Below are 22905 nucleotides of genomic sequence, written 5' to 3'. Positions count from 1 at the left end.
AACTAATCCCAGTCCAAATAGGGCCTTAATGGACAAGAGTGAACATGTCCTCGCTAAATGGGCGGAGTTGAGTTTGGGCTTGATTATTTTAAGAATGGGCTGAACTGAGCTTTAGTTTGCTGGCGGTGGCCCTGGAGGATTGACACTTGATAATGGAGAGAATATTTGTATAAATACATGGAGAAGAGAGGCTAAGACAGTACAGAGCGAGGACTAATAACAAAGAATGGGATTGAAATTCTTGAACAAGAAGGGATGGCACACGGGAAGCCTAAGGAACATAGAGAACGTGTGGAAGGCGGAGCAAAAGCATGAGGCTGAACAGAAGAAGTTGGAGGAGCTCCGCAAGCAGATCCAGGAGGAGAGGGAGCGAAGCGAGTTTCGTCTCCTTCAGGAGCAGGCCGGCCTCGTTCCGTAAGTGAACAGCCCTTCTTTTATCCTTGCAATGATGATTTCGTCAATTTCAATCGATTTTTGCATTAATTTTTGTGAAATTTGTGTAGTAAGCAGGAGAGATTGGAATTCCTGTATGATTCGGGATTAGCCGTAGGGAAGGGTGGCAGTTCCGATGGTGGATTCAAGGCCCTCGAGGCCTTCCCTAAGCCAACCAGTACCGACGCCTCCTCCGCCGCCGGCGACACTGCCAAGGCATCATCTTCGTCGTCGTCGGTACCGGGAGCTTTATTCGAAGAAAAGCCTCACTCCGCCAACGATGCTTGGAGGAAACTCCATTCCGATCCTCTGCTCATGATTCGGCAGCGTGAGCAAGAGGCACTTGCCCGCATCAAGAACAACCCTGTCCAGATGGCCACCATTCGCAAATCCGTATGTTCTTTTCTTCTTTATTCTCTGTGTTTTTTTTTTTTTTTTTAATAAAAATCAAATTGTCGTTTCTTGGAAGATAAGTTGTAGATTTGTTTGGCCCAATGGGGAGTATTTTGAGAGCTCGAAGAGCACAAGGCTCAGGGTTTTAATGGATCAGGATAAGCTAGTAATGGAGGACTTTCTGGTAAAACTAACTTCCAAAGCTCTCGCAACTCTACCATAGGTTTTTCGGTTTTGCATACTATATTGTAAGGATCACAAAAAGCCTACTCAAATTGCAATTGGAGCTCTCTAGAATTACTTATTGCAAATTTATTTTTTATTTTTTATTTTTGTAAGTCCCACTCGCATAGGGGTGTAAGCGAGCGAACTCGAGATCGACTCGTATAAGCTCGACTCGATTATTAAATGAGACATTCGTGAACACAAATCTTTGCTCAAATATTAAACGATACAAGCTCGGCTCAACTCGGTTAGGCTCGTGAACACGCCCGTATATATATATATATATATATATATATATATATATATATATATATATATATATATCAAGTATAAATTAAGTAACAAATAATTAATTATAAGGAGGTTTCTGCATGTTTTCCCTGGGTGTAGTTATGTAAGTCAAAGATTCTGGCCTCTCACTCTCCCCTCTCTCCTCTAGTGGTGGCGCGTGTAGCTAGAGATCGTTTTCTAGCTTCATGAGATGTGATCATTTAGGTTGAGATGGAGCGTCACTTTATGGTGGAAGCAAAATCTTTTTCGTTCTCGGCGAAACCAAGTCAGAGATTCGCTTGGAAGAGGCGAAAAGGTTTTGGTGGATCTATTTTGCTAGGGATTCGGTGCTCGGACTGGTTGGCGGACACGGTGGAGGAGGCGTTGTTGTCTCAGGGGAAGGAGGATTTTGCTAAATCTTTCTGGGAGGAGGTGGAGGTTTTGATGGTCCGTAAGGGTAGCAACAAGGCTGGTCGGTTCTTAGAGGCGACTGGTTTTGTTTAGGGGGGCCAGAAAGGGATTATTTGGCTACCTGAGGGCCGTGGAGGACGGTGTTGGCGTCGAGATTTGGAGGATTGAGAAGTTTCGGCCATTGGGAGTAGAAGAGCTAACAATATAAGCTTATCTTTACAGTTTTATCCTACCCATTAAGGTTTAATTGCAAAAATCATATCAATTTGTAGGATTTTGTTTTAGGTTGAGTTTTGGTTTGGATGTCCCTTTGTTGGAGTTCAATGGGTATCAACGAGTTTTGTTATTGAGTGGTTTGATTTAGGCCAAAGTACTCAAGCTCGACACAAACTTAAGCAAGCCAAACTCAAACACCAATTTTAGGCTTGTGTCGAGCTCGAGCTCGACACAAACTTAAACGAGCCGAGCTCGAACAAGGGAAGGTCGCCCAAACTCGGCTCATTTACACCCCTACTCGCACATAATAAGGAAATAAGGCGGGACTTAACACACATAAGCCCATTCATTGTGGGCTATCTATTTTTTCAATGTGAGACTAACTTTCTAAGGTGTTACAATATTGTAGATAAAGCTGTTAGCAAGTTAAAAATGATTCTTGTATTCTTTCCCAATGTGCAATCTAAGTATTAGCAACATGCATATCTCTTTAATTCTATTGAAAATTTATCTTTACCATTTCTGAACCGCTAATTTATAAATATTTCTTATGTTAGCCCAACGGTTGCTTAATTGACTAGAATGCATGCATCTCCCTCAATACAGTTCTCATTAGGCATCAAGAAACTATAGCATAGTGAAAGCCTAAATGATATCATGAGACATTTCTTTAGGATTTTTTTTTTCTCTCTAGGTGATACTAGACAATAGGGGAATGTGTTTATATTCTTTCAAGGTCAAAAACACCGAGGAATACACAACCTGTAAGCTCTCTTGATGTAATTAGCATTGCCTTTCTTGTTTTCATATGTTCTAGCTTTCTTTTCCCTAATAAATCAAATTGACACTAAGGGTCATCAAGGCTATGCTCCTTTTTTGGAGTATTTTTGGTCGTCTTGGCTTAGATTGCGAAGGAGGTGGAGTTCTGTTGGTGGGTATGCGCCGAAGCTGAAGGCGTTTCCCTCTGTTGGTTGTTTTGGGTGGGTTGGCTTCTCGGCTAAAGTTAGCTCGCGTCTATCCCTTTGGCGACAATCTGAACGGCGCGTGGAAGCGTGTCGGGTGTTGTACTCTTTGGGGGTGGTCGCATGAGGTTGGGAATGGAGAGTCACTTCTTCGTTGAGGCCAAATCCTTTGTCTTTTCAATGGCGAAAGATTAGCTGGAGCTTTGTTAGCGAAAAGGCGAAAAGGTTTTTTAGGGGTGGCTTTCTTGGGTCCTCGGTGCATTGCGTGGCTGGTCGCAAGGGTGGAAGAGGTGCTGCAAAATCCTAGGGTCGAGGAGTTCGTCAAATCTACTCAAGAGGCTTCGAAGGTGCTCATCGTTTGGAGGGGCGGTCACAAGGTTGAATGCTTCTTGGAGGTGGTGACTCATGTAGTGGGTGGCCGAAGAAGGATTATTTTGCTGCTTGAAGGTCATGAAGAGCGGGGTTGGGGCCGATTTTCTAGGGAGCTGAGCAAAGTATTAGCCTTTTTTGAATATGTTGAATCTTCTCCGGTTGGGAAGAAGATTAGGAAGAATCAGGGGACTATCATCGTGGTCGATAGATGCTGCTTATGCAAACGGAATGGGGAGTTCGCGGGTCATCTTCTTCTTCATTGTGAGGTTGCATGTGCCTTATGAAATGCTATCTTCAATCACTTTGGGATGTCATGGGTAATGCTAATCGAGTGGATGATTTGTTTGCTTGCTGGTGGATGGGTGGTTGCTCTCGGAGTGCTGTCGTGTGGAAGATGGTACCTTTTTGCCTTATGTGGTGCTTGTGGAGAGAACGAAATGACAAAAATTTCAAGATCCAAGAAAGGAAGTTGGAGGAGCTCAAGTATTTTTTCTTTTAGTCTATGTTTATAAGGACAACTGTGTTTTCGCTCCCTTAGTGATTAGTTTTAATGATTTTCCTGTACTTTTTTTTTTCTTCTATTTACACGTTCTCTTGTATACTTCCTTGTGTATTAGGATTGTGTCCCTTTGCACTTTTTGAAATGCATTACATTACTTATTAAAACAAAAAAGCATTGGGGGACTAGGTTGGGTCAGATTCTAGAACCTCCGTTTGTGGAGGAGGTGAGCTCGGCGGTGGGGGGTTATGCTGGGGAGAAGGGACCGTCGAAGACTATGGATGTAATCCTTTGAGTAAGGACCATTTTGACTCAAGCCCCCCCGTGTGGCGTTGCAATCAATGGAGCTGATTGTGTCGATGAAGCTCCCCTGATTGATGTTGCAAATGTCGGTAAGGGCTTGTTATGTGGAAAGGAGAAAGTGGGTAGTCTTATTTGGGCGTGGAATGGAAGCTTTGAGAAAGCCCTAGGGGATTTGGACAGGGCGTTGAGGTCTTTCCTTGTTGGGCTGGAGAAGATTGGGCCAAGGCTCAGGCTCGCTGGGCGCAAGAAAGAGATAGGCTTTTGGGCCTATAGGTGCCCACCCAAGCCCAAGCCCAAGCCCAAGCCCAAGCTTCAGCCCAATTCAAAAGGGCCACTTCTATCTAGGTCCAAGATCAAGGCCAGTTTCAGCCTAGTCCTTGGGATGCTGGTGGCCTTGCCGGTGGCTATGTAGGAGGTATTGTTGGTGTCTATTTTGGTCCCGGCGACTCCCTTTGGGGTCTTTCGACCTGATGGGCTTGTCCCGACGACCTCTAATGAAGAGAATAATATGCGTTGTGCAACACCAAATGATGAAAATTTTCACTCTTTACTTATATGTATTAGTGATAGTCATTGTAGATAGTGCGAGGTTCGACTTTGAGTTTGTTTGGTTGATCAGCGGCTAATTGCTTCCAAATGATGAACCCAGTTCCACATACTCTTGCTGATCTATATATATATATATATATATATATATATATATATATATATATATATATATATATAAGTCAGGATGTATACAAAAAAAGGCCCCACTAGATATCTCTCTCCCTTTGTATCGTTGAGAATTTCTGCATCATGCTCTGATACCATATTTGTTTGACGGTGGGGCCCAAGCTGCAAGTTGTTTTATACTTCTGTTGCGGTTAACTTCTCAAATACTTTGAACTCTAGGAACTCTCAACCCTTTGGGATGATGGGGTTGTCTAGGGCCTGGACAGTGGAGTCTAAGGAGTTTGTGATGATAGTAAAGGATGGAGATACGGTGTTGAAACTACAAGAGCGATGCAGAGGTAAGACGCGTTGGATACGGCTGGAATGGAAAGAAGCGGCTTGGCTAGTGAATATCTTTGATGAGCTGAAGGCGGTGGAGGATTCAAGGGTCTTTAGGGATGAATCTAGTCATAGTTTTCCACATGCCTTAGCTCAGAAATGCTTTAATAGGCATGGGAGCTTTTCTGGTTTTAGAGGAGTACGATGGTAGAGATAGGCGAGGTAGAGTTATGGTGCCAGAGCGTAGACATAGGAAGGGCTGGGACGAGCTTCAGTCGAAGCTGCGAATTGCTATTTATTTTGTTCAACCTTTTGTTGGGGATGCAAGGAAGGCAGTGACAAGGAAACAGAGAAGGAGTTTTTCAGAGGTATTGCTTTCATCATCGAAACAGGTAGAGGAACCGTTTGGGTCTTATGCAGAACCTATTGCAAGAGTTCCCAAATGGTTGTTAGGAGGTAATGCTGGGATCAGCAAATCGTCTGGGACAAGCTTGCTTGCTGACTGCCATGTTAAAGCTGGTCATGAGGTTCAGGAGGCTGCTCCGGCGAAAGGTCCGGCGATTAGGTATGATTTTAACAGTTGTGCCAGCTGTGGGGTACTACAGAAGAGGACTTCAAGTTACGAGGAGCAAATCTGTGGAGACCATGCTTTTGGAACGTTCGGTCAGGGTTGCGTGTGTGCAGGGGAGAAGGAAAAGCTGAAGAGATCTCTGTTGAAGATACAGGACGACATCAGGAAATGTCTCGAAGGAATAGACGCACGTTGCACTTGTAGTTGTGGGTCTGGTTCCTTTGGGCCTAAATCCCAAGTGGCCCAAGCTCAGTCAAGTGGTCAGCCTAAATACCAGCCCATGGCCCAACCCAAACCTACGGCTGGCCAATTCAAGGAGAAGGCCTTTCATGCGGGAGCTGGACCCAACAAGGCACTGAGATTTTATAGCAGGAAGGTTGCGGGTAAGGTGGGGGATTTGGGTGCGTCAGCGTCCAACACAGGACATTGTCCTTCTTCGAATTTCACGAACCCAGTGGTGCCGGTCCCTTCTATGTCGCCGGCATAGGTGCCGATGATGGTAGCGCCGTCAGTGAAGGGGTCGACGAAGGAGGTTGCGGCAAAGGATTGCGCTTTGGACGCCGGTAATGTTGCTGTGCTCCCTCCGGCGACTGGACCTGTAGCTCAAGCTCCGGCGTTGACCTGGGTGTGCGACCCAACTCCGAGAATTCTGGGTAAGGAGCCGGCGACTCTTCCGGCAGGTGATCGAAGGGAGGTTCCGACCTGTTCTGTCCTGTCGGCACCTTCTGGGTCTGCTGCCGGTACTCGTGCGAAATTGAAGAAGCCAACAATGATGGGGCAGCCGGAAGTTTTGATGGCAGGGGGCAAATTTGGGAGGGGGCTCGACAAGGGGGAGGGAGGAGGTCCAGGCCAGTTGATTAATGTCAAGCTGGGCAAGTTGGGGGAGGGAAATGGTGCTGGATAGTTGCCGCTCGATCTGCAGGGGGAGATTCCATCGGGTTTGGAGAAATGGGATTTGCCAGGCTCGGATGATTCTCTGAGGTGGAAGGGGGCTATGGTCAGCGTTTGTGATGAGAGCTTTTGCTCTTTGGGAGAAGCTTGTTCTGGAGTTGAGGATTGCAGTTCGCAGGGTGAGTCGTTCGTTCCTGATTCCTTAGCTTTAGTACCAGTTGAGGATCAGGAGCCTATTACGGTGGAGTTTGTAACTCAATTTAGGAAGCTCGTGGGTGTCTCTTGTGATGGAGAAGCTGGGAAGTTGGCAGAGACTTTTGGGTTTATAATGGCTGATAATGAGGTCATTGGTGAGGATGTGGGAGATGCGGGAGAGGCCATGGAAACACATACGGGAAAACAAGGTAAGAGAGAGCTCAATAACCTTATCTCCTCTGTTAATTATGAGGTGCACAGTGGAAGTTCTTTGAGGGACAGTAAAAAGGGGAGGGCTGATCGGACTATTTAATGAAGCCGAAGATCCTTTCTTGGAATGTGAGGGGTCTGAATGTAAGGGATAAAAGGCTGAGGGTCAGAAATCTTCTTAGAAATTGGAAGGTGGATATAGTGTGTTTCCAAGAAACAAAGGTGGACTTTGTCACAAACAATTTTGTGAGGAGTTTGTGGGGGTGCCCTTATGCAGAGTGGTGTTATGTCCCTTCTAGAGGGGCTTCGGGTGGTATCTTGGTGATGTGGGATAGGAGAGTAGTTACAAAGGTTGAGGTTGCTTTGGGCAGATTTGTGGCAGCTTGCTCTTTTAGAAACGTTGATGATGGTTTTGTGTGGGCTTTTGCGGGGGTGTATGGTCCTAATAGAGATAACATAAGGTGTCTCCTTTGGGAAGAATTGGTGGGCCTTATGAGTTGGTGGGACTTGCCTTGGTGTATTGGTAAGGATTTCAATGCTACTCTGTTTCCTAGTGAAAGGTCGGGGGGGGCTTATTCTCGATCCGCAATGAGGGATTTTGCAGATTTTATATCGGAGTAGGGTCTTATGGATTTCCCTTTAGCTGGGGGGGTCTCTACTTGGTCTAATAACCATTCTTGGTCAAGGCTAGATCGTTTCCTAGTCTCTCCGGAATGGGAAGCTCGTTACCCAAGTTTGCGACAAAAGAGGTTGCTTCGGGTGTGTTCGGATCATGCGCCTATTATTCTTGATTGTAGTTGCTTCTTGGGAGGTAAGAGACCCTTCAAGTTCGAGAATATGTGGCTTAAAGTGGAGGGTTTTGTGGACAAAGTAAAGAGCTAGTGGGAGTCTTACCATTTCCATGGTACTCCGAGTTTTACTCTGGCAAAAAAGTTGCAAGCTCTTAAGGGGGACATTAAGAGATGGAATGACCAGGAATTTGGCAATGTGGGAGGGTGTATCAAGGCCCGCATGGATGATATAAAGGCTCTCGATAGGGTGGAGGAAGAGAGAGGGTTATCCGCTGAAGAAATTGAGAGGAAGAGGTTGCTAGCCAGAGAGTTGGAGGCTCTTCTCTTATAGGAGGAGATTAGCTAGAGGTAAAAATCTAGGATTCGTTGGTTGAAAGAGGGAGATAAATGTACGAATTTTCTCCATCAGATTGCTAATGCAAACAGAAGACATAATTTTATTGAGTCTCTGACTATGGGTGGTCTACTACTTCAGATCAAGGGGTCATTAGCAATCACATTACCAACTTTTACGAGTCCCTTTTTTCAGAGAGCCTCAACTGGAGACCTAGGCTAGATGATCTTGATTTTGATATGTTGAATGTTGGTGAGGCCTCTAGATTGGAAGTTCCTTTCGAGGAAAGGGAGGTGTAGGAGGTGGTGAAAGGTATGGATAGGGACAAGGCGCTAGGCCCGGATGGCTTTTCTATGGCTTTTTTCCAGGATTGCTGGGATGTGATTAAGGTGGACATTATGGCGGTTTTTGCGGAGTTCCATGAGCGAGGTAAATTTGAAAAAGCCTTAATGCTACGTTTATCTCTCTTATTCCGAAGACCCAGGAAGCTTCTGATATTAAGGATTTTCGTCCGATTAGCATTGTGGGAGGGACATATAAGATTGTTGCGAAGGTCTTAGCCAATAGAATGAAGGAAGTGATGGATAGGGTCATCTCTAAACCCCAGAATGCTTTTGTAAAAGGTAGGCAAATTTTGGACTCAGTTCTTATTGCCAATGAATGCTTGGATAGCCAAATCAGATCAGGGGAACCTGGCTTATTATGCAAATTGGATATGGAAAAGGCCTATGATCATATGAATTGCAAGTTTCTACTTTACATTCTAAGAAGGTGCGGTTTTGGAGAGAAATGGTGTTCCTGGATTGAACATTGCATTTCGTTTGTGCGATTCTCAGTTTTGATCAATGGATCCTCTTCCAGTTTTTTTGATAGCTCGCGGGGAGTGAGGCAAGGAGACCCTCTTTCTCCTTTCTTGTTTGTTCTAGTCATGGAGGCGTTTAGTAGGATGATCAATGCCTCGATAAATAGGGGTCTCATCTCTGGTTTCTCTATGGGAAGCAGAGAGTTGGATCGGGTTATTGTCTCTCACCTTCTCTTTCCTGATGACACTTTGGTTTTTTGTGAGGCAGATCCTAATCAAGTTAAAAACATTGGTGCCTTACATGTTGGTAGTATGAACAATACATGCATTTTGGCAGGCATCCTTGGTTGCGGTTCAGCTTCTATGCCTTTGAAAAAATATTTGGGTCTCCCGTTGGGGGCCCCGTTTAAGGTCAAGGCCAGTTGGGAGGACATGTTGGAGAAGTATGCCAGAAGGCTGGCCCTATGGAAACAGTTGTATCTGTCTAAGGGGGGGAGGGTTAATCTCATTAAGAGCACCTTATCCAATCTTCCCACTTATTTTGTCTCTGTTTCCTATCCCTGCATCTGTGGCGAAGCATATGGAGAAGATTCAACGTGATTTCTTATGGGGTGGGATTAATGATGAGTTTAAGTTCCATCTGGTTAGTTTGAACAAGGTATGTTCTCCGTTCTCTGAGGGAGGTTTAGGGATCGAGAATTTGCGTTTGATGAACAAAGCTTTGTTGGGGAAATGGTTGTGGAGATTTGCTCATGAGAAAGAGGCTTTGTGGAGAAAGATTCTGGTGGCAAAGTATGGTGCGGTTTGGGGTGGTTGGCGATCCAGGGATCTCAGTGGTTCGCATGGGGTGGGGTTATGGAAGTACATTAGCAGGGGGTGGAGGTCGTTTCAGTGTCACATTAGATTGGATCTTGGGGTTGGGTCCAATATTAGGTTTTGGGAGGATATCTGGTGCGGTGACATGTCTCTCAAGGATGCTTTTGTGGACTTTTCAATATTGCCACCAATAAGGATGCGTCTATTGTGGATAATAGGGAGTGTACAAATGGCTGTGTGCAATGGAATGTTTCCTTCATTCACAGGGTTCATGATTGGGAAGTGGAGGTCTTGGCCTCTTTTTATACACTCTTGTACTTGCACTTGATGCGTGGGGTAGGGGAGGATAGGATGTGGTGGATCGCTTCACGAAAAGGAAAATTTGAGGTTAGATCTTATTACAAGATCCTTGCTTCTAAAGATCCCTCCCCCTTCCCTTGAAAGAGTATATGGTGCACCAAGGTTCCTTCGAAAGTGGCTTTTTTTTCTTGGACGGCTGCGCTTGGGAAGACTCTTAACCCTGGACAATATTTAGAAGAGAGGTATTGTTGTGATTAACCATTGTTGCATGTGTGAATCGGATGGGGAGTCAGTAGACCATCTCTTTCTTCATTGTAGGGTTGCGCGTATCTTGTGGAATGCCGTTTTCTCTCGGTTTGGTTTGTGTTGGGTGATGCCTGGTAGCGTTAGGGGGTTGTATGCTTCTTGGTGGGCCGGTGGCAAATCCCGTAGTGCTGTCCAATTGAAGAGAGATTTGACCAAAATGTTTTTGAGCTTGTCCGTAAATATTCATGATTTTCAAAACATCTTGCATTCTGCTCTCTCGATATGGTCCACATTAAGCACAACGGGGCTATTTGCCACACATCCATAACTATACATATATTATTGGAAATAAACATTAATTAAATCTATAATATCATGCAAAATACCTATTAATTAATTATGTACCATAAAAATATTTCTTGTCATTTTGTTGTGCTAATCATTCAAAGGCTTTTGAATATGGGGATTCTCCATGAAGTTGTCCTCGTAAAAGTTAAAGTCAAATTCCAAAGAAGCTGATTTTGATCATTATTAAGTCGGCAGTCTCCATCTGATTTTGATCATTATTAACAATTTAATCTCATGTAAATCATCAATTATGAATATCTGACCAACTACCCAAAAACAAAGGCTCTTTGATACACAAAATAAGTTAAAAAAATAAAACCAAAAGTGTTAGAATGTTTTCCATGTGTAATATGTAGCCAAGATATTACACATGGAAAGGGGCCGATGAGAAAGATTCTGGTGAGGGTTGGAGTTCTAGGCGATGTTTCAAGAATGGGTTCCACTGTTCAGGCAAATTCGACGATGGGTTATGCTTCGGGTCTTTTGGTAAAGACGCAGGTTGTCTCTCTTGCTTCTGACGCCTCTATTTCTCCGGTTCTCGGTCTTGCTGACCAGTGTTCTCCAAAGAGTGGCTCGAGCGTCTCTACTATGGGGATTCTGGGTAAGCTTGGCAAGTGGGCGTCATCGGTTCTCTCTGGGTCTATTGCCGGTGTTTTCGAGTCTGGGAGGGAAGAAATCTTGGGGAGCAGCCTTGTGGATCAGCGTCCGGCTGTTTCTGAGTTGGGTATCCAGGGTAAGGAGCCAGGTACATGCGCGACGCCGGTTGTAAATTTGGGCGGAGATTCCCTTGTAGAAGTGGTATCCTTGTCTCAGGAGTCTTTCGTTCCGAATTCTGTGGATGAGGAACTGTCGGTGATGCAGGAGAGGGCTTTCATTTCTCAGGCTTGCGGCCTCTCTTGTGACGGAGAAGAAAGGAAGCTTGAGGAGACCATTGGGTTACTCATCACTGACAAGAAGGGTAATGAAATGGAAAGGGAAGAGGTTACATCTGCAATTAAAAAAGGTAAGAGAGAGCTGAATAATCTGCAGTCTTTTGTTAATTTTTTGGGAGTATTCTAGGAGGGACAGGAATAAGGGGAGGGCCAATCGAGTTAAATCGTGAAGCTCAAGATTCTTTCATGGAATGTGAGAGGTTTGAATGAGAGGGATAAGAGGTTGAGGGTTAGGAATATGCTCAGAAGTTGGAAGGCAGATTTAATTTGTTTTCAAGAGACAAAGTTGGATTTTATTTCATTCAGCTTAGTGAGGAGTTTATAGGGTTGCCCGTATGTGGAGTGGTGCTATGTTCTTTCTATTGGGGCTTCGGGTGGCATTTTGCTCATGTGGGACTGTTGAGAAGGTAGATGTTGCTTTGGGAAGTTATGTGGCAACCTGCTCCTTCAAAAATGTTGAGGATGGTCTTGTTTGGGCGTTTGCGGGGGTGTATGGGCCTAGCAGAGTCAATTCCAGAGGTCTTCTTTGGGAGGAGCTGGCAGGGGTTGTGAGCTGCTGGGACATGCCGTGTGTATTGGTGGGGATTTCAATGTTACTCTTTATCCAAGTGAAAGGTCGAGGGGAGCTTTTTCTCGGTCTTCAATGAGGGATTTTAGTGAGTTCATTTCGGAGCAGGGTCTCATGGACCTGCCCTTAGTTGGGGGGATCTCTTTCTGGTCTAATAATCGTTCTTGGTCTAGGCTTGACCGGTTTCTAGTTTCTACGGATTGGGAAGCTCGTCATCCGGATTTGCGGCAAAAAAGGATGCTCCGATCATGCTCCTATTATTCTGGATTGCAAGCCTTTTTCAGGAGGCAAAAGACCTTTCAAATTTGAGAATATGTGGCTCAAAGCGGAGGGTTTTGTGGATAAAGTTCGCAGTTGGTGGGACTTGTACCAATTTCATGGTACTCCGAGCTTCATCCTTTCTAAGAAGATGCAAGCTCTAAAGTGGGACATTAAAAGATGGAATGCTCAAGAGTTTGGCAATGTGGGGGCTTGTATTAAGGCCCGTATGGATGATCTTAAAGCTCTTGAGAGGGTGGAAGTAGAGAGGGGTTTATCTACTAAAGAGATTGAGAGGAAAAGGGTGTTTGCTAGAGAGTTAGAATCATCCCTCCTACAAGAAAAAATCAGTTGGAGGCAAAAATTTAGGATCCGACGGTTGAAAGAGGGTGATAAGTGTACGAAATTCTTCCATCAAATTGCTAATGCTAACCGTAGACAAAATTATATTGAGTCATTGAACATTAATGACACTACTACTTCTGATCAAGAGGCTATTAGTAATCTTATCACCCATTTTTATGAGTCGCTCTTCTTGGAGACTCTTAGTTGGAGACCGAGGTTGGATAATCTCCACTTCGACATGTTGGATGTTGATGAGTCTTCTAGTTTGGAAGTTCCTTTCGAGGAAAGGGAGGTGTGGGAGTGGTTAAAAAAATGGATAGGGACAAGGCTCCAGGCCGGATGGTTTTTCTATGGCTTTTTTTCAGGATTGTTGGGATGTGATCAAACTGGACATTATGGCTGTTTTTGCAGAGTTCCATGATAGAGGTAAATTTGAAAAAAGTCTTAATGTTACGTTTATTTCTCTTATTCCGAAGTCTCATGGTGCATCCGATCTGAAGGACTTTTATCCAATCAGCCTTGTGGGGGGGATCTATAAGATTTTTGCTAAGGTTTTAGCCAATAGAATGAGGAGAGTTATGGATCGGGTCATCTCCAAGCCGCAGAATGCTTTCGTTAAAGGCAGACACATTTTGGATTCAGTTCTTATTGCCAATGAATGCCTGGACAGCCGAATCAGATCCGGGGAACCCGGCCTCTTGTGTAAGTTGGTTATGGAAAAGGCTTATGATCACATTAATTGGAAGTTTTTACTCTACTTGTTAAGAAGGTGCGGTTTTGGTGAGAAATGGTGCTCATGGATTGAGCATTGTATCTCGTCTGTGTGGTTCTCGGTCTTGATCAATGGTTCTTCTTCCGGCTTCTTTGAGGGTTCGCGTGGGGTGAGACAAGGCGATCCCCTTTTGCCTTTTTTGTTCATCATGCTAATGGAGGCGTTCAGCATGATGATTAATGTTTCTATTAACAGGGGTTTCATTAATGGATTTTATGTGGGTGCCAGAGAGTCTGATCGGGTTATTGTTTCTCATCTTCTTTTTGCTGATGATACGCTGGTTTTTTATGGGGCTGCTCCTGACCAAATTAGATTTATTAAAGTCCTTCTTATTGGCTTCGAGGCTGTCTCTGGGTTAAAAGTAAATCGGGCCAAATCCGTTTTGGTCCCTGTCGAAGGTACGGGTGAGGCGGGTGAGTTGGCTGGCATTTTGGGTTGTGGCACCAGCTCTTTGCCTTCGAAGTATCTGGGTCTTCCTCTAGGGGCTTCTTTCAAGCTTTTGGCTATATGGGAAGACATGTTAGAGAAGATTGCTAAAAGGTTGGCCCCTTGGAAATGGTCGTATTTGTCCAAGGGGGCTAGGCTCACCCTAATCAAGAACACCTTATCCAATCTTCCCACCTACTTTCTGTCTCTTTTTCCCTATTCCTGCCTCTGTAGTGAACCACATTGAGAAGATTCAACGGGATTTTTTATGGGGTGGGCTCAACAACAAGCCTAAGATCCACTTGGTCAGTTGGCACGAGGTTTGTACTTCGATTTTTGTGGGCGGTCTAGGGATTCGGAGTTTGCGGCTTTTTAATCAAGCTCTCTTGGGGAAATGGTTGTGGAGAAGAATATTGGTGGCAAAGTATGGGGTGTTTTGGGGCGGTTGGCGCTCTAAAGTTCCTCGCGGTTCGCATGGGGTGGGGTTATGGAAACACATTTGTAGGGATTGGAAGTCATTTCACTGTCACTTTAGATTTGATCCTGGTTTGGGGTTGAAAGTCAAATTTTGGGAGAATATTTGGTGCGGCGAGATGTCCCTCAAGGATGCTTTCCCCAGTCTATTCATTATTGCTAGCAATAAGGATGCTCCCATTGCGGATATCAGGAAGTGTATAAATGGTATGGTTCATTGGAATGTTACCTTTATTCGTAGAATTCATAATTGGGAGGAGATGGCCTTAGCCTCCCTATTCTCGCTCTTGTATTCGCTCTCGTTGCGTGAAGAAGGGGAGGACCGGATGTGGTGGATCCCTTATAGAAAAGGGAAGTTTGAGGTTCGTTCATTTTATAGAAAGCTTGTCCTTAAAGAGCCCAACCATTTCCCTTGGAAAAGTATTTGGCGCACCAAGGTTCCTTCGAGAGGCATTTTTTGCTTCGTCAGCAGCCCTTGGGAAATCTCTTACCTTGGATCATGTTCGGAAGAAAGGTATTGTCGTGATTAATCGATGTTGTGTGTGTGAATCGGAAGGGGAGTCTGTGGATCATCTCTTTCTTCACTGTGGGGTTGCGCGCTTTTTGTGGGATGTTATCTTCTCTCGTTTCAACATGTGTTGGGTTATGCCTAGAAGCGTCAAGGAGATGTTCGCCAGTTCGTGGTCGGGTGGAAAATTCCGAAGTGCTATGGTGTGGAAGATGGCTCCCCTATGTCTTTTGTGGTGTCTATGGAAGGAGAGGAACACTAGATGCTTTGAGGATTTGTCGAGAAATCTTGAGGACCTTGTTCATTTCTTTTTGTACACGCTTTTTACTTGGACTGCAGGCTGGCTTGCACCCTTAGTGATCAATTTTCCTGATTTTCTTTTTATGTTCTCTTCTTCTTTCTCCCTTTCTTAGTCGCTCTCTTGTATACTTCCTATGTACTTGGGTTGCGCCTAGAGCTGTTAAGTGAGCGAAACGTCTCGCGAGCAAGCTCGGACTCGGCTCGTGTTCGACTCGAATATTAAATGAAGCGTTTTATGAACACAAATTCTGACTCGAATATTAAACGAAGCAAGCTCGGCTTGACTCGGCTAAACTCGTGAGCGCACTCGTATAAGTGTGTAGTAAATAATTATTTGTAAAACTGTAAAAGTATGTTGTACTTAAATTAAATAAGAGGTCAAATATTAATTAACAAAAGATAAAAATTAAAGTAAAACTCAGTGGCGTTTTTGTAAATTGTAAGAGTACCCCTAGTCCAACTTTTTAAGCTTTTCATTTTTCATTTTCCAAGGCTATTCCAGACATTCCCACGTTTGCCTTGAGATCTAGGCCCCATCCCTATCAAACGTTTGATGATCCTCACTTCTTCTAACTCTTCCATTTCTTTCTTTTAACTTTTTTATTCACTTTTCTGTAACTTCTTCTTCTTCGCAGACCCATTTCATTTTCCTTCTTCTTTCATACACACATTCCTATACTCTAAAACATAGTTTGATTTTTTAATTGATTACAAAAATCCGAGTGTCGAATCGCCCCACGCACGTCAAAGAGAGACCGAAATGCAGAGATTGAGAGAGAGACTGAGACGCAGAGAGAGATATGGTCAAAAGAAGAAGACGATGAAGCCAAAGAGGAGGGTTTCCGATCATGGGTTGTTGTGAGGTAAAAATTTTAGATTCGCTGTATTTTTTTTACACCCATTGTATATAAAGAATGAAAATCACATTGTTTGGGTGAGATTTCACTTAGGTTTGATTTTGGTTGAAATTTCGGGGTATATGCTATTCGGTTTGAGAGGTCGTATGATGTGTTCTTATGTGGGTTTTGGCCAAAATACTCGAGCTCAAGCAGGGAACCAACCTTGACGAGCCGAGCTCAAACACTGGTTTGAGGCTCGTGTCAAGCTCGAGCTCAAGCCCGAGTCTGACATAAACTTAAACGAGCCAAGCTCGGACAAGCAAAGCTCGTCTAAGCTTGGCTCGTTTACACCCCTAGTTGCGCCCCTATGCGCTCTTTAATGCATCATTACTTATCAAAAAATATCTAGCCAAGAGGTAACAAATAAGTTGACTAATTTTATTTTCTCAGCTTTGGTCCATGCATACAATCTCTCACCAAATATTTTGATGATGATTTTACCTTTTTTAGTCAACTAATGCATGCATCATGTTTACATGTTAAAATTGCTTCACTTGAACCCTTGAAGGAAGAGTTTGTCCTTAAGAATGCCCTTTTATTTGCATGATGGTGTCACCAATGTTCCTTGTTTGAACCCGCCTTGGACAGTAGCTCTTTGTTTTCCAACCAAATATTGCTGGAAGCTAAGGCTAACCCCTAGACTTCGCCACCTCCTGCTGAGATGGATCGACCAGGTGACGTAGGGGCCCTTGTCCCAGAGAGGAGTCTTCTCCTGCGTGGCTTCCTCATCCTTTAGCCCCCATTGGCAGCTTTGGGTTTGCGTAAGGAAGGTATCTCTCTGACAGGAATGGCTCTTACAGATTCGTCTGAGAAGAATCTTGTGAATCATGTTTCTATGAGTGGGGTTTTTAGCTCGCGAAGTATGAGCGTCGACAATACGGAGAAGGCGCCAATAGTACTTGTAGCTACGACGTCAGTCTGGTGGAGACCGTAATGATGGGTTGTCTCTGGCTGTCGTGCATATGGGTTTAGGAAACTCTCATGATGTGGTCCGTTCTTAGATGTCTCCAGAAGGGCTGGATAAGGAGACAGACTTTGTTCAAGTCCAAAAGTGGCCGGTTGGATTTGGTTCATCTTCGAAGTTGGATTGGGGATGAGAGGACGGAGATTTTTCATACCCTTTGGGTGATTTCCCCCCCTGCCACCCTCTTGGATTGGGGGATTGGGCTTTGGGGGGGGATCCATGTGAGGGAATTGAAGACACGAAAGAGGCTTTCCCTTGGAAGGTAAAGGGTAGAAGGGAGCTCCTAAATATAGAATGTTCTATCAACTATGATTCTAGGGGAGCGTCCTCTAAGCATGGGAAAAGCAAGGCTCATGCTTTCTAGCGTTGAGTGCTTTGTGTGGGTTTCGGGCTTTGATTTTTTGTGGGTTTCATGTTTGGTGCTTCTTGTGTACTTAGAAGCGCTTTACACTTTTTTTAATAAATTTTTCTATTACTTATAAAAAATAAATAAATTAGACTGACACTTAAGTAGCAATTCTGTAATTTGGAGGCACTCTTCCCTTATGCACGTACATTCTTATATCCAGAATGTTACTTCATTGCTTGATTCCCAAATTTATCCACACTAACATGTTATTCTTACAGATTCTCCTGCTCTCCTGTTTTTCCACAATTTTTGCTTTTGTACATGAATGATTTAGAACCTTGACGGAATTTAAAAATCATCAGCAACTCTCAGAGACCAAGTGACCGGTGGCCTTAGTCAAACATCTACTCTTATAATATTCCAAGTCTCAAAATATGCCTTAAAAAAATATGTTAAACATAAAAGGAGATGAAATTGCAATATTCTACTTTTTTTTTATTGATTTGTAATGTAATGTATATCAAAAAAACATAGAAGGATGCAATTCTAGTACACAAGAAATATATAAGAGAATGCTTAAATAGAAGAAAAAAAAAAAGTACAAGAAAACCGTTACAACTAATCACTAAATGAGCAAAAAATACAGCCTCCTAGTAAAAAGAGAATAAAAGAAAAATGACTTGAGTTCCTCCAACGTCTGTTCTTGGTTCTCGAAATTACTGTTATTCCATTCCCTCCACAAGCACCACATAAGGCAAGAAAGCATCATCTTCCACACAATAGCGCTTCGAGAGCGACCACCCGTCCATCAGCAGGAAAACAAATCAACCACCCAATTAGGCACAACCTAGGACAACCCAAAGTGACTGAGGATAGCATCCATAAGGCACAAACAACCTCACAATGGAGAAGAAGATGGTCCATGGACTCCCTATTCCGTTTGCACAAGTAGCACATATTGACAACGATGACATGCCTCTTCTTAAGATTGTCCATGGTAAGAATCTTCTCTAGAGCTACCAACCAAGCGAAGAAAAAAAAAAAAAAAAAAAAGCCACTTTCAAGGAGACCTTAGCCCACCAAATATTCTTCCGGGAGAAAGGAAGATCATCTTTACAAGCAAGGATCTTGTAAAAGGAGCTAACATCAAACTTTCCTTTGTGAGACAAGCCCTCCAAAGCTTGTCTTCCCCTTCCCTTCTCGCTCTATGGGAATACAACAAATTATAGAAAGAAGCCAGAACATCCACCTCCCACTCTTGAACCGTACGAATAAAGCTAACTTTCTACTAAAGGGATCCACTAGAAAAGTCCAAATTAACTGCAACAAACGCATCCTTCACACGAGCAATGTTATATAAATGTGGGAAATCTTCCTTGAAGGTCTTCTCTCCGCGCCACACATCATCCCAAAATTTGATCTTGGACCTATCTCCCAACTCAAATCTAGTATGGCTAAAAAGCAACCTCCACCCCCTCCTAATATTCTTCCAAAGCCCCACCCTATGCGACCCAAGGGGATCAATAGAACACCACCCACCCCAAGCACTACCAAATTTAGCATCCACAACAACTTTCCACCAAGGCTCTCTCTCATGTACATAACGCCACAACCACTTCCCTAAAAAGGCCCCACAAACCTTTCTCAAAAATAGGGGAGCAAACCTTGAGCCAACTGACTAGGTGATATTTATATTTTGATTCAAATGATTTTTTTTTTCCTCCCTGGACAAGTAGTTTGGATGGTTTATTCAATTTTCTGTAGATAGTTGGAGAATGCAGAACTTTAACGGTTTGCAATTAAAAGAGATGGGTGGCTTATGGTAGGGATATATTATATCTGGTTGGCTTCAGTGTTTGTGGTCCAATGCAATTTAGACCATATGGGATTGGTTTGTGGAAGAGAATTTGGACGGATCTGGAAATTTTTCTGCCATATGTTTTCTAGAATCGGTGGTGGTAGACAGGTGCGCATTCAGCACAATTTGTGTTGCCAATAGACTTCTCTATGCTTTTGATTTCCAGATTTGCTAGATAATTATAAAGCCTCAGTAGCCAAGTTATCTAGGCTGGTTACACGAGTGCAAATGTGGGTGGTGGATTTCGCGATTGGTCTTTTAAGATTCTTGACAGGGCTAATAAGATGAGTGGTGTTGGGGAGGACTCATTGGATGACATTATACTGGTAGTTAGATATTTGAGGCCAAATCCTATTTATATTGTGCTTGTGGCAGAATACAGGAAACTTTCCCTGGAGGAGATATGGCATACTTGTTCTCCAACAGAGATTTGTGTACTAAAGGATTTTACTCTTTTAGCTTCATTAAGGGTATTTTGGTTAATCAATTTTATCTATTTTCACTTTTAGGAGTTTGTGCTTTTATATATAGTATAGTATAATATAATAATTATAGTATATTTTTTGATGATATGAAATTACTTATAAAAAAAATATAGTATAATTATTACTTGTCCATAGAAAAAAATACAACTAAAATCATGATCGAAAATTTCCATTGGAAAATGTATGAGCTGCAATAGTCCAAAGTTGTTGCCTATTATGCTTTTATGTTTAATTATTTATTCATCTATTTATTTTATTTATTAGGTCGAAGAAAAGAAACACAAAAAAAAGACTCATGATAAGAAGGAAACCCGGAAGAAGCACCATCATAGCACCTTAAAGGATCAAAAGCATTCATCATCCAGACAACGATCTGATTCAGAAAATATGACTTCTGAAGGGGGAAAAAGGAAAACTAGCAGACACAAGCGCTCAAACTATGATGTGCATTCAAGATCGGAAGATGAATCTGATAAAAGAGATAGCCTAGGTAAGAAGAACCACTACAGGGGCTCGAAATACAAAGAGCTGTCACCCAGTGGCTTGTCAGGCCCAAATACTTCAAAAAGTGACGGTCAAGATGCTATCAAAAGGAATCATGACAAGCCAGAGTGGGAAAAATTGTCTTCTAAAGATCAGACAAATCTTGATGTCACGGAAAAGAAAAGGGAAAGCAGAAGGTTTCATGAAGAAAGCTGTTATGATGGGCGTGAGTCAAACTATAAGCGCCGCAATGTTGCTCCTAAACTTTCAGAAGAAGAGCAGGCCACCAGGCTACGGGAGATGCAAGAGGATGCTGAATTGCATGAAGAACAAAGATGGAGACGTCTGAGGAAGGCTGAGGAGGATGATGTGCAAGAAGCTGCCCAGGCGCCATCCGGTGGTAGGAATTTCTTGGATGCGGCTCAGAGAAGTGTCTACGGTGCCGAGAAGGGGGGAAGCTCAACCATTGAGGAGAGTGTCCGTCGCCGAACACATTATTTGCAGGGCAGGTCTGAAGCTCGTGAAGGCAATGCTTTTCGGCGCTGATGCAGTCATGCAATTATTTGTAGCTTATTCTGATAACTTTAGCTGATATTTCCAGGTGCGCTTACACAGCTTCACCCTACATATCGGGTATCTTTCATGTACCAACTTTGAAGTTTGAACCATATTGTAGCGAGAAGCTATTTAATGTCAAGCTGAATTATGTTGATAAAGAATGGCCTAGGATCTTTTCTTGTCCATTTTGAACCGAAGAATATTCAGTTAAAGGCTAAGATCTCTCTAAAGAGATCTTAGGACTATAAATTGAACATTTGTCCATTAATATAAATAATAATAAAATATTATTTATACTTTAAAAATAATTAAAATTTTAAATAATAAAAAAAAAAAATTTTAAAAAAAAAAAAAACTAAGGGATGGCGGGCCACCACACAGGGGACAGCCGGACCACCCCCGTTGGCGTGGGGTGGTACGACCACCCCCAACGGCCAAACTAAAAAAAATAAATAAATTCGTTTAGGGTTTGGGTGTGGCTAGACCATGCCCGTTGGGCCATGAGGGTGGCTTCGGCTACCCCAGACCGGCCAATCTGGGGTGGCCGAAGCCAACCCATGGCCCATGGGGGTGGTCCGGCCACCCCCAACGGCCAAACTAAAAAAAAAAAAATTGTTTAGGGTTTGGGGGTGGCACGTTGGGCCTGGGAATAGTTTCGGCCACCATATGCCAGTTCGGCCACCCTTGGCCAACGGGGGTGGTCCGGCCACATAGGGCCACCCCCTATGTGGTGGCCAGTCACCCCTTAGTTTTTTAAAAATATTTTTTAATTTTTTATTATTTAAATTTTTAATTATTTTTAAAGTATAAATAATATTTTATTATTATTTATAGAAATTGACAAATGTCTCATTTATGGCCTTAAGATCTCTCTAAAGAGATCTTGGCCATTAATTGGATATTCTCCAATCCAAAATGGACTGGAGAGGATCCTAGTCCTTAAAGAATACCTTCCGAATCTCCCTAACTCTCGTAGTTGGCCTGCAATGACCAAAAGCACTCAAATAAGCACTCGGACGAGTGTGTGCTTGTGATAATTGTATTCATCCACTATTTCCCCTAGATAATTACTATATACTTATTGTCTAACTTCCTGTAGCACATTGCTTAGAAGTCAGACCTGGGTAGTCAATTACTCAAATTTCCAGGTTAGTTAATGTGAGGTTTCGGTCTTTGTGTGTGTTGTATCATACATACAGATTAAGGATGGCAATGAGAATCCAACTAATCGTGAGGAAATTGATTGTTTTGTTATTACTGAGGTCCCTACCAATTTTTTTTTTTTTTTTTTTTTTTTGAGGTCCCTACCAATTAATAACCGAGTTTGATGTCAATCACAAAATTGACACCTTGACTTTACTTCAATGACACCTACCATATAAGATTATAAGTCGGAACAGAATTCTTTCCAGTTCATTTCAACTGGATAATATCCAGTTAGTTATATTGGAGGGGTATTTTTGTTTTTTTACTGTTTGAGGAGACAAAAATACTCTCTAATATAACTAACTAGATATTATATTCAAATGAATTAAAGATAATCATAATTCCTATAAGTGGCACTGAGCAAGAAGTAACAGCACTTCGGTTGATTTCTTAAACTCTAATTGGATTGGCATCTTAGATTCTCAAGAGCTTCTAGGTTGACTCCAAGCAGTTTTGGACTTGCAGGTAAAATTCTTTAGGAAATGTTATGCTTAACGATGAAATCCATAGTTCAATTTGGTGAGGTCTGACCATCTGATCACACTTCAATTTGCCCAAAAAATTTTGTTATGCCTTCTTAAGTGTCATCACTCATCTAAATCTGACTCCCAACTTGTTGGAATAGAAGCCATACCATTTCAAGTGAAATAAATGGTATCTATTTTAGGATTTAAATTTGTAAATATGGTGTATATAAAGTCAACGTTGGAAAGTCTTTTAAAAAATTTAAATAATATAAAATCATGTACACTATTAGATGCATTGACTTTAAATCTTGACCATGAAAAATGGATAGTGAAATGGAGAGGATCCTTATCCCAACTCGTCACCATCTTTCTCGTCAATTAATCATCAATTATTTGGGAGAGTTGGGTTGTCGGTCAAATAAGATGCCCATAAAAAAATAGAACTCACAGCCAACACAACTTTGGGTATTATT

At 42.8% G+C, this 22905-nt stretch overlaps 1 protein-coding gene across 1 annotated transcript; it reads left to right on the top strand.

Annotated features, from left to right (window-relative positions):
- Positions 1 to 85: 85 nt before the first annotated feature.
- Positions 86 to 20920, top strand: LOC132170963 (uncharacterized). Its single transcript, XM_059582130.2, has 3 exons — positions 86 to 414; positions 504 to 825; positions 19983 to 20920. Exons 1-3 carry the CDS (start codon positions 227 to 229, stop codon positions 20745 to 20747), a joined length of 1275 nt encoding a protein of 424 aa, XP_059438113.2. The 5' UTR covers positions 86 to 226; the 3' UTR covers positions 20748 to 20920.
- Positions 20921 to 22905: the final 1985 nt, after the last annotated feature.

The sequence above is a fragment of the Corylus avellana genome, chromosome 1, assembly GCF_965113065.1.
Source record: "Corylus avellana chromosome 1, dhCorAvel1.hap1.2, whole genome shotgun sequence".
Classification (NCBI taxonomy): domain Eukaryota; kingdom Viridiplantae; phylum Streptophyta; class Magnoliopsida; order Fagales; family Betulaceae; genus Corylus; species Corylus avellana.
This window is presented reverse-complemented; position numbering and strand designations above follow the sequence as displayed.

What these genes read in the sequence shown, in the direction of transcription:
- LOC132170963 (XM_059582130.2), top strand. Translation starts at nt 227, where the DNA reads ATGGGATTGAAATTCTTGAACAAGAAGGGATGGCACACGGGAAGCCTA. An exon ending in GAGCAGGCCGGCCTCGTTCC is followed by an intron (nt 415 to 503) that starts GTAAGTGAACAG and finishes AAATTTGTGTAG; the next exon opens with TAAGCAGGAGAGATTGGAAT. An exon ending in TGGCCACCATTCGCAAATCC is followed by an intron (nt 826 to 19,982) that starts GTATGTTCTTTT and finishes TTTATTTATTAG; the next exon opens with GTCGAAGAAAAGAAACACAA.